At 30.3% G+C, this 13,507-nt stretch overlaps 2 protein-coding genes and 1 non-coding gene across 4 annotated transcripts; 2 read left to right on the forward strand and 1 right to left on the reverse strand.

Annotated features, from left to right (window-relative positions):
* The first annotated feature begins 986 nt into the window (after positions 1-986).
* Positions 987-4,936, forward strand: LOC114185741. Of its 2 annotated transcripts, none has more exons than XM_028073626.1 (5): positions 987-1,592; positions 1,738-3,044; positions 3,709-4,119; positions 4,291-4,526; positions 4,618-4,936. In XM_028073626.1, the coding sequence occupies exons 1-5, from the start codon at positions 1,507-1,509 to the stop codon at positions 4,870-4,872; spliced, it is 2,295 nt and encodes a 764-aa protein (XP_027929427.1). In that variant the 5' UTR covers positions 987-1,506; the 3' UTR covers positions 4,873-4,936. The 2 variants fall into 2 exon arrangements, with proteins under 2 accessions (XP_027929427.1, XP_027929428.1); XM_028073627.1 differs by having other exon boundaries at positions 3,880-4,119.
* Positions 4,937-8,089: 3,153 nt separating this feature from the next.
* Positions 8,090-10,190, forward strand: LOC114183765 (60S ribosomal protein L34). Its single transcript, XM_028070893.1, has 4 exons — positions 8,090-8,307; positions 8,455-8,534; positions 9,733-9,842; positions 9,927-10,190. The coding sequence occupies exons 1-4, from the start codon at positions 8,229-8,231 to the stop codon at positions 10,018-10,020; spliced, it is 363 nt and encodes a 120-aa protein (XP_027926694.1). The 5' UTR covers positions 8,090-8,228; the 3' UTR covers positions 10,021-10,190.
* A 2,098-nt stretch (positions 10,191-12,288) lies between these two features.
* Positions 12,289-12,369, reverse strand: TRNAL-CAG. Its single transcript has one exon. It is a non-coding gene; the product is annotated as a tRNA-Leu (tRNA).
* Positions 12,370-13,507: the final 1,138 nt, after the last annotated feature.

The following is a 13,507-nucleotide window of genomic DNA, read 5'->3' on the forward strand; positions in this document are numbered from 1 at the left end:
ATCCTCTCTCTATATATGATCTTTAAAGTTTGAGGCAAATAAATAATTTTTTTAATTATAACAAAAATATTATACATTGGTAATGGTAAGTCAGTAATTAGGTCTAATTTTGTGGGTAAATAAATAAGGAAGTGAGAATTGTGCAATTCTATAACCAACGTCGACCATAGGGTCGTATTTTCTTAGCCACATTTCTTTGACTTCTCTCCCATCAATTCAAGTTTACACGGACAATAATAAAAGTGGTTAGAATTATCATACCTTATAAATGTCAAAAACCATTTTGTATTCACAAACGTAACACTCAAGATATTAGAAGTAAAAAACACATTAAGTGACATTTAATATCAATTGAATTTAATTAAAATACCAACCCTATCCTTCAATTATATTTAGTATGTATTTAAAATAGATACATAAAATCTTTAAAATGTATATGACAAACACTCAAGTTATTTTTATTAAATATCTATACAAAAATTTCTATAATGCATATAAGTTAAAACGGTATAAAATAAATCCGTACATTCTCTTACCTATTAAATATATTTATCTAGATATAATTTTAATTTGGTACAGTAAAAATAATGAAATTATTATTTTATTATGACCTAACACCCGTTAATTGTTTGTTACTTAAAGAATGTTAGCTTATTATCTGTTAATATATAATATCTTTAAAAGATATTTTAACTTTAGGAATAAAAAATACTCATTTACCTTCAATAACATTAAGAATTAAGATATTGATTTTATTTGTTTTTAAAGATGGAAAAAAAAAGTTGTAGGTAAATAAGAGAAAATTTTCTCTTTTTCACGTAAACAAAATACTTTGAAATTTAAAAAAGATGAAAAAGAAAATATTACGGAAATCAAAATAAAAATTTATACTAAATATATACATTAGCATTATAGTACTGACAAGAACATATGTTAACATTGGAAACTACAGAGTAAGACCTCAAATGGTAGTATATATTGTTTGGTTTTTTCATTTCTGAAACTGCAGTGGAATGAGGCGTAAACTTTCAATTTAACCCAACCTTTGAATTCTCTTCTGATCCAAACCAAATCATAAAGAAGTAGAAACAGACCCAGAATCATGGTAACAACGGTAGCACAGAACCAGAATCCTTGGTTCTAAGCAACCCAACTAAAACACAAGTCGCTGACATGTTCTTTTCTCTCCACATCTTCTTCTTTTTTTCTCTTCCGAATAATTAGGTAACACTTCACCCTCTGCTGAATCGGATTCGCATGTGAAAAACATATTCCAGAGTTTGTACGTACATCTTTATCCCTGCGGGTGTAAAGTCTCATTCCTGTGCAAATTTTCAAAGTTAAAATCAGAGTTGCATGACTCTCCCCTGTTTTCATTTCCTCTGTTTTGCTTCAAAAGGAATGAACACGTTTGATGAATGAATTCACCTCTCAATGAGATTTGCGTGAAAAGCCCACTTCCACTTATGTGATTATGGATTCTATGAAAGGTTTTCTTCACCGGAAATGGATCCTTTTGCGGAGTATTTTCGGAAATTTCTCTCTAGGCTTTTGAATACTCTGTTTTGGGTCTTCACCAAAGTCTTCATGAGGTAATGAATTCTCAATTTTAGAATGTGAATTTTACCAACGGTTCAATAATTGATATACCAATTAGCCATTTCATTTAATCTCTCTCTCTCTCTCTCTCTCTCTCTCTCTCTTTTCTCTTTACTTTTTTTTTTTTTTTGGTTTCAGATACTATTGTTCTGATTCTTCTAGAGCAATGAAACCGGCTTATTCTTCTCAGTTTTCATGTGACAATGAGCAAGCTGAGTCAATTCATTCAGAGTCTGAAAATTTTGGGTCTCTGGCTGATGCTCTCTCACGTGAAAATGATCAAAATTATTCCGATGGTTGCCAGGGAGGAACAAAGTCCAGTGAAAAACGTTGTTCTGAAACTCTTCGTGACAGTGAGAATTTTGGGTCCGAAGAAGATGAAACGACAAAGTTGGTTTTCAAATTTGAATATCAAAAGTGGAATTGCAATTATGATGAAGAATTTAGAGGAGGGTATGATGAAAGTAGTGATTTTGTGAAGGGGGATGACGCTGTTTCTGCCAGCACCACCAATAAGTATGAGTTCATGTCAGGCAAGAGTTTCAGTCACTTGTTGGATGAACCTCAGGCCGCAAATTTCACTGTCAAAGAATGCTTTGTTCATTCAAACGAAGCCTTTAAATTGGAAAAGCAAGTTAGATATGATTTTGGATTGTTGTCAGGGAGGAATTTTATGCCAGAAAATTGTGAAGAAGGAGGGGTTAGAGAAGAAAATCTTGATAATTTCACAGAAAAGAAGCTCAAAGCTGAGGAGTCTATAGAGCATCCTGACGAGCCAATTGTTCGCAATTTTGTTTCGGAAGATGATTTTATTTGTTCAAGTCCCAATTCAGATTCTATTAACAGTTCTTTGGGGGAGGGGTTTTTGTCAGACACAGATTTTGGAAACACTTTGGAGTTTGAGACAGTGGAAAGCAATGCAGACGAAAATGCAGTTTTAACAGAAGAGGATTTGGACTTAGGGGATGAGAAACGCTATGAGAATTTGGATGTTGGATATGAGCCTGATGATTTCACTGAAGAGGATGAAGATATAATGGATGAGCTAGGAAAGTTGGAAGAAGAATGCAGGCTAGAGAAGTCTTCAGGAAAAAGTTTTGAAGATAAAAATATCAATTCCAAGCTTCAACAATCTATGAAACCTCATTCACAAACTTTAACAACTATTGATCTTGAGGATTCCAACCGGTTTGACACACTGTGGGAACATCAAGATTTGATTGAACAGTTGAAGATGGAACTGAAGAAGGTCAGGGCCACTGGTCTGCCAACCATCCTTGAGGATTCTGAGTCTCCAAGGATAATGGAAGACTTGAAGCCATGGAAAATTGATGAAAAATTACAGCATGGTAGCACCACAAACGACCTTCCAAAATTCTACAGGAGTTATAGAGAACGAATGCGAAAATTCGACATCTTGAATTACCAGAAGATGTATGCTATAGGTCAGTATTTTCTGCATCGGTTACCTGAACTTTGATTTTCTTTTCTTTTTTCTTAAATTGCTCTTTACTTTTTTGTTCAAAGTTAGTGTGCTTAGTGGATGAACAATTTCATTTAATTAAGATAGTCATCAAGACCTACCTCATCTAAATCATTAAAGTAGATGTAAGTACCCATTCAATCTGGTTAGCTGGGCACTAGAAAATCATGAATTACCCAAATATAGTTGAGTGAATAACTACACTAAGCTCTATTAAGTATTCAACAATTTCAGATTCGAATAAAGCTACCACCTCCTTTACATTTAACTAGATGATCACATCTACAAGATTCATAAACATTAAATATACAATTACTATTTTTCTGCCTAACAAATGGACATTTTCTTATTGTGGATAACTTTTTCCTAATTTCCAAAAGAAACCAGTCCCTACAATGATCTAGCACTGACAGTAATGCTCCACCCAATGTTTCTATGGCCTTTTGTTTCTTATCTCTTTCTGTAAACAATCCTTACTGTGCAAGACTAGTTAGGAAAGCATTCTCAGGGAAAGTTTAAAGTTATGTTATACTTTTATAATCTTCATTACCCTTTGCATCACGCTTAACATAGAAGATTCCAATCATGGTCACAGCACATTCCTTAAGTTTTCTTGGAAATTGTAGGTGTTTTGCAGTCAAAGGACCCACTCCAATCATTTTCAACCCGCAAAAACCCTTCACCAGCATTCACAAACATTCTTCCATTTCGCCTTTGTAGACGAAAACAAATAGAAGCTGACCCAATGAAGAACTTCGTAAGAGAATTATACAGTGACTTGGAAATGGTTTATGTAGGCCAGTTGTGTCTTTCTTGGGAATTCCTTCAGTGGGAATACGAGAAGGCCTTGAAGCTATGGGAATCTGACCAATACGGGTTACTGAGATTCAACGAAGTAGCAGGGGAGTTTCAACAATTCCAAGTGCTTCTCCAAAGGTTTATAGAGAATGAACCTTTCCTCCATGGTCCACGGGTTGAAAACTATGCCAGGAATCGTTGTGCAATGCGCAATCTTCTTCAAGTTCCAGTAATAAGAGGTGATTTTTCCTTTTTTTAAACTAGAATGTGAATTCCGTTAGTGTCTTTATTCAAAATGGAATGTGGTGGTTACCTTTTTCATATCCACTTTCTTATGTGGGGGACCATATAAAGCTTCATACATGAGACAAAAAAGTTCCTCATGGTTTTAGAATCTTATTTGGATGCAGAAGACAGCGCCAAGGATAAAAGGAAATTCGGTAAAAGAGAGGAAGAAAAAGATGCAATCAGTAGTGACATGCTAGTGGAGATTTTGGAAGAATCCATCAGAACAATTTGGCGTTTTATAAGAGCTGATAAAGATGCATCCAGCTTGACTCTTAAAGGTGTAAAAGAAAGTCAAGTACAGCTTCAAGACCCATCAAATTCAGAGCTTTTGGTGGAGATTAGAACAGATCTTCAAAAGGTAAACTAACTAAAGCTTCAACAGTCACTTTCTTAATGTGAAATTCAGTCAAGTTTGTTCTTTAAAAAGTGCTGTGTTTGCATTTTTGCAGAAGGAGAAGAGATTGAGAGAGGTTTTGAGGAGTGGAAGCTGCATATTGAAGAAGTTCCAAAAGCATGAAGAGGATGAAGCAGATCAAGTGCTTTACTTTTTCTCTCAAGTGGACATGAAATTGGTTGTGAGAGTGTTGAACATGTCAAGGATAACGACAGATCAACTAGCATGGTGTCGTAGTAAATTAAACAAGATCACTTTTATAAACCGAAGGATACGTGTAGAACCATCATTTTTACTTTTCCCTACTTAATACTTTATTTATTTCGCATTTAGAATGTTATTATTTTGAAGGAGTAATGAATTTTTGCATATAACTTCAAACTATCTCAACAATCGAATTCTTCATGTGATGGTTTTCTAATAATTAACATATTATGTTATATATAATCCCGCATTCAATTTTTATTTGGTTAAAATACTCCGTTGGTCCTCGTTTTTGTTGCAGAATCTCAATTTGGTCATCGTATTTTTATTAGTCTCAATTAGGTCCTCATTTTTGTAAATTAGTATCAATTAGGTTCTTTCCGTTAATAGAAAACTAACACCGTTAAGTAGGTGTCACGTGTCAACTCCTCTTTTTTTGAATTTTTTTATTTTTATTTTGATTTTTTTTTAATTTTGAATTTTTTTTTAAAAAAAAATTTAAATTTTTTTTTAAAAATATTTATGCCACAGGTCACTTATGTAATGTGCCACGTGTCAATCTAATATGGTGACACGTGTCAAATTAATGTATGAATCTCAATTTGGTCCTTATATTTATTAAATTGATTTGATTTGAGTCCCAATTTTTTTTAAAAATTTTCAATTTCGGGCACTCCAAATTTGGACCAAATTTTACTTTTATATAATATTATGATTATTTTTATTAAATATTTTAATAATATTAATTATATTTAATATTAAAATTTTAAATATATTTATTTTAATTTTTTATAAAATTATTTTAAAATTTTAAATTTGAATTTATAAAATTGTTACTTTTAAGCCAACTCTAAAATATTGTTGATATTGAATATTATACAAATATTTCGAATATAAATTTATTAATTTATATATTTATAATTTTAAAATAAAATTTAAATAAAGTTTAATGTAAAATATAAATTTAAATAAATTAAATGTTGTTAAAAATATGTAATAGAAATATCACTTGTAATAAAAGTACCATCATTACATTTATAAAAAAAATAAATTTGTTCTAAATTTGGAGCATATGAAATTAAAATTATTTAAAAAAAAAATGAGACTAAAATCAAATCAAATTAACAAATATGAGGACCAAATTGAGTTTCATACATTAATTTGACACGTGTCACCATATTAGATTGACACGTGGCACATTACAAAAGTGACACGTGGCATAAATATTTTTTAAAAAAAATTCAAAAAAATTCAAAAAAAAAATTCAAAAAATTCAAAAAAACGAGAAGCTGACACGTGGCACTTACTTAACGGTGTTAGTTCTCTAGTAACGGAAAAGACCTAATTGAGACTAATAAAAATACGATGACCAAATTGAAATTTTGCTATAAAAACGAGGACCAACGAAGTATTTTAACCTTTTTATTTTATTAAACTTGGATAAAATTACTTTATCATAATCAAGAGGGAATAAAGGGCATGTTTTATAATTTTTTTCCTATTTAATCCTCATGCTGTCTTTACATAAAATATTTTTGCTTTGATAAGATTTTTTAATACAGATTTACAAAAATATAGTTTGAATACTCTTGATTCGTATAAATTTAGATTTTCTAATCAATAAATAGTATGTAGACATTTATTTTCAAAATAAATAATATAAAGATATTTATATTCAAATGGTACCAACTTACACTAAATTTGGTGCATATTCTTTAATAATTCTCAAATGTACTGGATAAATAGTTTCTTATAGAATGTCTCTAAAGAACACCTATCCTTTTAGCCACGGACTATCTATCATAAGATTTATTTTTGCCATTTTGATACTGAAGAGACCAGGGTGTATATAAACTGTTATTATTTATGAACGTATTTAAATCAATTTTTATTAAAATTATAAAATCTTAATGTGATTTTGATGAATATTTTAAAAGAGTAATTCATTTATTTGAAGTAAAAGGATTTTTTTATGAAGAAATTAAAAGAAGATTAAAATTCAAGAATTTTAAGAAAATATTTCAAATAAATAAAGTAATACAATTTGAAATTCACTTAAAAAATAAAGAAATTGAAATTTCATATGCTGTGAAACTTTTCATTGGTCAGAATGAAAAGAGTCCATAGGTTCAAAAAGTTGTCTCATATCGACTTTAACCTCGGGCCAAGTCGTCTCGACATCTAGCCTAGGCCAACTCCGTTATACCTTATGCTCGAGTTTACTTTGTTTGGCTTAAGGCTCAACCTTTAACTCGAGCTTACTAAGCATGATCTTTCAGTCTGCACCGATTCTTTTTGACCTTTGTCTCAGTCAGCATGGTCGACTCATCTTGATTTTTTGCCAAAGTCAACTTGTCTCGACTTTTTGTTAGGTTCGACTCTTTTTAACCTTTGACTCTCAACCTCTAGTTAAGGCCAATTAGTCTCGACTTTTAGCATAAGTCAACTCTGCTAAACCTTATCCTTGTGTTGACTTTGCTCGGCCTGAGGTTCAACCTTTAACTGTGGCTTACTCGACATGATCTTCGGTCGACACCGATTCTTTTTTACCTTTGTCCTAGTCAGCTTCATCTCGATGGTCGACTCATCTTGATTTTTGGTCAAGGTCAACTTGTCTCAACTTTTTGTTAGATCTGACTCTTCTTGACCTTTTAACTGATGTCGATTAGTTTCAACCTCTAGCTAGGGCTAACTAGTCCTCACCTTTGATGAGGATCGACTAGTCTCGACCTTTGGCTAGTACTGACTCGATTAGACATTATGCTCGAGTTTATTCGGCTCGAGCTTCCACCCTAGTCGATTTGGCTCGACTCTTTGACTTATACTGACTTCACTCAACCTTTGACACTGAATGTTTACTCAATTTCGTCCGAGACAAACGATGAGAAGAGTCAACCATGGTTGAGAGCTTACACAAGTTAGTTTGAATCAAATGTCGAGATGAGTTAACTCATACTGAAAGTCAATATATTACCCATAACTTCTCTAAATTACATCCTTATCTTTAATATAATCCATAGATAATTTAAATTTATCATTTTATTATGAAGTAAAATAAAATAAAATAAGAAATTTAGAACTATTATATTAATATTAAAGAAATATTATATTTATTGATTTCTACCAGAGAAATTACACATCTACCTTAGCAACACACATGAAATTAATTTGAAAAATCATATTTTCTTATTCTTACAAATATAATTTAATTTATATTTTAAAATTTGAATATCGAAGAAAGCTCTGAAGATGTTCTTAGAAATAATATTACGTGTTGGGCCAAACATTTTCTTCCAATCATATAAGTCCATTTATTTCAATCATTTTAAGCCCACTTATGGATGAAGAGGTCTGGGCTTAGGACAACAAGTAGGGTTTGGAGAGAAGCCTCTATTTATAAAACATCTCTGCAATGTTACCCTAGTTTGTGTCATCTAGGTTTAACACCCATTACCCACAAAAATGGTGCAGAGGCTCACTTATCGCAAGCGCCACAGCTATGCTACCAAATCAAATCAGCACCGGGTTGTTAAGACCCCTGGTATGTGCCCTCTATAATTATCTTCTCTTTGCGTTCTTTATCCATATATGTATTTTGTTTTTATCTCGATTGTGTGTTCCTTAATTTGTTGTCAAAATAATGTTTTGCTATTGATATTTAGTATTTTAACAAATGGGTATGCATCAGGTGGTAAATTGGTCTACCAGAGCACTAAGAAGAGGGCTAGTGGACCCAAGTGTCCTGTCACTGGGAAGAGGATCCAAGGGGTATGTAGTGTGTGCTATTTATGTTTTTTTCGTATGCTCTTTGAAGAGTAAGAAACTCTAATTCATTGCGAAGAACTTGCTTGGAAAATGATACATAGAGAGATCTCATGCTTTGTATGCTGTGTGTAAACATGTTGACGTTGTGTCCTGATACATAGGTTTAACGGAATTTTTTTTGGGTGTTTCTTTATTTTCTTTTATTCCATTTGGTGGGTGCCTAATTGTTTATAAAATTGTGCATTTTTGGTCCCGGTATGTGTCCACATGTGTATGAATTGGTTATCGGGTAATGAGGGATTGGTTGTGGGAATGAGATTGAGCTGTTTTTAATGATTTATATTAGTTATCTTATTGAAATTAGTTGTTTATTGGTGTCAAGAGAATGGGAGCTTTAATTTTCTTTTGCTTTTTGAGTTTTTTGGCGACATTAATTCTTTAATAACTAAATTCAGCTAATGAAAACATTGCCACACTAGTTTATTACTTCTAGGTGGCCTTAATTTCATTATTTCTTCTCAAATTTCATGTCCCTTTCCTTGATGTTCTTGTGTTCTAACCTACACTTTATACCCATCATGTGCCAATATGTTGTTTTCATGTTTATTTGTTATTATGTCGTAGTTCTTTCCCTCTTTCTTTTTGACTTTGGATTGTGTTTGAAAGAGCTTGTTTTGGCTTTCACAAATGGTTTACAACATTCCCAAGCTTTTAAATACGCTGTTTCTGGATTATTCTAGTAAGTTTCACAATCAATCTTTTGAATAAGGCCATTTAAATGATTTAATATGACCATGAATAGCTTAGTACATTTAATCTTATGGAGGGTTGATCTTCTGTTATATTCATAAACCTGTTTATAGTTTATTCCAATAAGCTTATAAGCAATTTGTACACAATTTTTTGGTAAAGAATTTTTTATAATGAGAGAAGATTGAGTTGAATTGTCTCGTATACATTGTAAGCTGTGTTCAGAAGTAATACCAGGAGCTTATCAGAATCAACTGAAAATACTGAAAACTGTGTTTGAACTTTTTGGTAAATTATACTTTTTTTTGTTAATGTCAAGTTCCAGTAAACTGTTACACTAACTTCGTTATTTGAGAAGTGCTTACTCAACCAGATTATCCTTATGCAATGAAAGTGTATAATTACGTTGTTTATATTGTCTCCTAATTTCATAATCCTGAATTATATGCAGATCCCCCACTTGAGACCTGCTGAATACAAGAGGTCTAGATTGTCTAGGAATCGCCGAACAGTTAACCGGGCCTATGGAGGTGTTTTATCTGGTGGAGCTGTTAGAGAAAGGTACATTGCTTAGAGGATTGTTGGATATATTTTTCATTCTTTTTTTGTTGAGTTAAATTTAACAGCTTTTTAAACTTGTTATAGGATTATTCGGGCTTTCCTTGTTGAAGAACAGAAAATTGTGAAAAAGGTATTGAAGATCCAGAAGGCAAAAGAAAAGCAGGCAGCTAAGAGTTAAGCTGATGAGTGATTACAAATCTTGTCGTTAAGAATTGTGCTAAAGAATTTTGACTTTGAATGGTGTTAATCGTGAACGTGGAACTTGATTTGAAATTGATTTTATGATTCTTGTTTTTTTTGGTAGCTTAAATCAATGATATGAAATCTGAGTTGGTACTTGACAGGTTATTGGGGATTCGATATATAATTTGACGGTAGGATTAGATGTAATGAAGAGAAAGATTGAGACCAATTTTTGGTGTAATTTAAGATTAACTTCAAATATTTTGAGCAGGGAATAATCATGTGTTCGAAAATTAAATTCGATGGAGTTTTTAAAAATTTTGATTGAATGATCTAATTCACTCTAGAATGTGTTGGATATTTTAATCCTTCCATGAACGTATAGGATAAAATTGAGTTTTACATATAAAAATTCAATTCTAATATATGTTTAGTGGGTAAAATAATGGATTTATCTAAATCTTCTTTAACTGGGTTTTTTAATATCTAGATGGGCAGAAGTAATAGTTTTTTAAAGAACATAATTTTAAAGAAAATTGCTCACATTTGGCTACACGTATTTAATGTTATAAGTTTCATGCAATATAAGTAATCATTAATAGTATTCATTTTTATGTTATTGTTTTGGTGTGGATTAAGTTTGATTTTAAATTATAAATTTAGTATTCAATTTAAATTATAAATTTAATATTCAAATCTATCATTTTTATTGTTTAATTTGATTTATACATAGGGAGATAAGAAATTCATATTAATTTGGTTTGAAGTGATATTACGCAAATTGATGATTATTTCCAATTAATATAATTATACATCGAAGTGTAATTTATTAGCCATTCATTGTAATTTAAAAAGGTTTGGGTATATTTTGACCCACACTTCAATCATATCTGGATGAAACTAGGTGCAGTCACAGTGATTATCACAATTTCAAAATAGTATACCGGATAAAAAAACAAAAACAATATTTAAAACAATAAATAAAAAAATGACGATGAAGGTAGTCGATATTTCATCTTACCTGATAACGGTGTCATCAGCATTATATAATACATTTATTTTTTCTAAAATAACTTTTTGTTCACTTTTATAATAGATAATATTTTTCCTTCTTTTTATCTTCGATAGAATTCTTATTTATACCGTGATTTTGTTTATTTATATGTGAAGTGATATTAGTCAGAATGATGCACGGATATGATACGTGTATCGGATATAACACGTATCCGATACGTCAATATATTTATTTTGAAAATTTTCATCATACAAGTACCACTGTAGATGTTAGCGATCAATTTATAAACCAATTATTTTGGTAGTCAAAATTTTGGTAACTAATGTTAGTGACCAATTTAGAAATCAATTTATAATAAAAATTATTTTAATTATCAATATAGAGACTAATTATAACTTTTTGAAACTACTTTAGTTATCAATAATTTTTAGTTTTTAAATTGATACTTAAATTGGTCACTATACATTGACTAATTATTTTTGTTACTAAAATTAATCATTATTAAAAGATTTTCTTGTATTGTACTACATATTTGTAAATTAGATATTTCACTGATAAGTATCGATAAAGTATCTTAAAGTATCAGATACGGATATGTGATCCAGATTGAAGTATCGGTGCATCATAGGTCACAAGTTTTGTAGGAGTGATACATGTTTTATTTTTCTTTTGCTATATAGAAAATTGACAAATTTTGCTTTTGTTTTTCATTTTGGTTCTCTATTAAAAAAATTATTTCTTTTTTGATCTCTATTATTTTACTCATTCAAGTGATTAATTATCCATTTCAGTGACTAATCAAAGACTATCATAAGAGTTCTGGCTTAAAGCATAAAAGTTCTATCCGAATAAATTTGTTATCAGACATCTTTTGTTCTTATTTTGAGTTTTTAAATACGTGTGATGTGTTTTTGTGGTTATAGTTACATATAGATTAAGAGAGTCTAAGATAATTTTTTATCTTTTTGTAGTTATTGGAACAGAATATTTGTGAGAGTTGAGTCTTTAAATGACATCAATAAATTTGTTTATACTAAAATAAAAATAAATATTTTATTGAAGATAAGACTATAAAATAAAGTAAATTAAGAACAAAAATAAAATATACAATTTTTTTAGACAACATTAAAAAAAACACATTACATTTGGTATGTAAAAAATGTTTCGTGTGAATATCGATAGTAGGGGTAATTAATTTCAATGATGGGAAAAAAATTACCAAAATACATAAAATTTAAAAAAAAAATTTGTCAAGAATGGGATTCGAACCCATGCCCTTTCGGACCAGTACCTGAAACTGGCGCCTTAGACCAACTCGGCCATCTTGACTTTATTGATAATAATTTTAATACAATTTTAATGTCACATATTTGGTTATTCAATTTTAGGTATAACACTTATTTACTTTTTTGTGTATGATAGACAAACATACATACTTAGATCTCAATTCTACATTTTATGATTGTTTGAACAAAAAAAATATTTTTGACTTCATTTTCACAGAAAAAAAAAGAAGGAATGAGATTTAGAGATCATTATTGTAAAAAAATATAATGCAGGAACTCATCTCAAGTATAATCAGACAATATGCAAAATTATTTTTTGAGTGTATCGTTTAACATAAAAAATCTCAGTGCACAGTTAAAATTTTTTTTATTCATAACAAGTGGTTCTATTAATTACTTTTACGCTATAATACATTTTTTTTTTCGCTAAACATTACTTTTAGTTATTGCCGAAGAAACTAGTCAAAGTGTTTAATTTATTTGTATGTTCGTTGGGAATTCAGAGATCACTCGCATTGGGTGGCGGTAATTAAAATTTTGAACTTATTTGATATGAGCCTTGTTGAACTATGCATATTTTTTCTTGAAATTGGGCTTAAGGCCCAATTCATGTAACGATCACTTTTGTTCAAAGTGTAAAACCCATAGAGTATATGGATTAAGGTGAATACGTGTCACTTAGATACACAATTGCTAAAACACTAACAATTAATTATTTCTCAATCCGGTGCAAATTATTCTGCTAATTAGGATCAAGGTCGACTGTTAAATAGTTCTATAATCATATTTAAAAAAGATTGAGTATATTTTGCTCATATTTTAATGCCCCATTGCTTTTTATTAACAAAATGTTTTAAATAGAAACAATGGTGCGAGTGCATTAATACCAATAAACATTACATTTTCATGTAAAATTAATGAGTTATTTTATCTCTTAGCTACTTTCCAGCATATATTAGCATTCTATTTACATTGATAAATGAATTAATTAACTTTTATGTTAATACTATCACCTTTATTTTTTTCATCTGTTTACTTTAAGAGATAGCACAGACGGATTAAAAAACGTGAATATTTTTTATACAAAAAAACTTTCCTTAATGTGATTTATGTTAGTGTTTCTCTCTCATTTTTAACAAGTGTACAAGATATTAAAAAGTTACTTACAAAGAATGAAATAA

Source organism: Vigna unguiculata, chromosome 5 (assembly GCF_004118075.2).
Source record: "Vigna unguiculata cultivar IT97K-499-35 chromosome 5, ASM411807v1, whole genome shotgun sequence".
Classification (NCBI taxonomy): domain Eukaryota; kingdom Viridiplantae; phylum Streptophyta; class Magnoliopsida; order Fabales; family Fabaceae; genus Vigna; species Vigna unguiculata.